This window comes from Ochlerotatus camptorhynchus, unplaced genomic scaffold, assembly GCF_037179485.1.
Source record: "Ochlerotatus camptorhynchus isolate MF236.1 unplaced genomic scaffold, CSIRO-AGI_Acam_v1.1 ptg000600l, whole genome shotgun sequence".
Classification (NCBI taxonomy): domain Eukaryota; kingdom Metazoa; phylum Arthropoda; class Insecta; order Diptera; family Culicidae; genus Ochlerotatus; species Ochlerotatus camptorhynchus.
The window spans coordinates 1,517-2,532 of NW_027041080.1; the positions used below are offsets into that span (position 1 = coordinate 1,517).

The 1,016-nt window shown below is 45.0% G+C and overlaps 1 protein-coding gene across 1 annotated transcript; it reads left to right on the forward strand.

Annotated features, from left to right (window-relative positions):
• The first annotated feature begins 412 nt into the window (after window positions 1-412).
• Window positions 413-769, forward strand: LOC135714035 (uncharacterized). Its single transcript, XM_065237297.1, has one exon. It carries the CDS (start codon window positions 413-415, stop codon window positions 767-769), a length of 357 nt encoding a protein of 118 aa, XP_065093369.1.
• Window positions 770-1,016: the final 247 nt, after the last annotated feature.

Consider the following 1,016-nt stretch of genomic DNA (forward strand, 5'->3'; position numbering starts at 1 on the left):
TTGAAGCAGAACCCCGCATCGTTCTGGAAGTTCGTCAGGGACAGCAAAGCAAACAAACGCATTCCCTGCAATGTCGAATATGAAGGAGTGACAGCTGCAACACCTAGTGAATCTGCAACTCTATTCGCTGACTTTCTCAAAAGTGTGTTCAGTACTTCTCCACCGATTCCTCTTCCCCGGAAGTTTCCAGCGAGTGCCATCGTACGACGTGAACCTGCCTACTGTATGTATCTCTCCAGAGGAGGTACTGAAATTATTGAACGACCTGGATGTTTCGAAGGGAGCAGGTGTAGACGGATTGCCTCCTTCCATTATCAAAGCTTGTGCATTAAAACTGGTGACGCCCGTAACCTTGATATTTAACCAATCGCTATCAAAAGGTGAATTTCCAACCATGTGGAAAACTGCTAAAATGGTGCCAATCCACAAAACTGGCAATCTAAATCGAGTAGAAAATTACAGAGGCATTTCGATACTTTGCTGCCTCGGTAAGGTTTTCGAGAAACTGGTGCACCAGTTTTTGTACAATGCATCTAGACCGTTAATATGCGAGTTCCAGCATGGTTTCGTGGAACGGCGATCAACAACGACCAATTTGATGTGCTACACAAACACTCTGTTCCACGAAGTCGAGGCTCGTAGTCAGGTTGACTCAGTCTACGTGGACGTGGACGAGCATTTGACACCGTACCACACATCCATATCACTGAGAAACTTCTGCACATGGGCTTCCCGATTTGGATCATTGAGTGGCTCAAATCTTATCTAACAAATCGCAAAGCTTTTGTTCAAATCGAGACTGAAGAGTCATCAGTTTTCGACGTAACCTCTGGAGTACCTCAAGGAAGTGTGCTAGGACCACTTATTTTCATTCTGTACATCAATGACCTTGGTCTCCGCTTATCGTCTGGCAAATCTTTCTTCGCAGACGATTTTAAACTATTCAGGGTAATTGCATCGGTCTTGGACTGTGCTGCCATACAAAACGACATTGACGAATTGTTGAAATGGTGCGA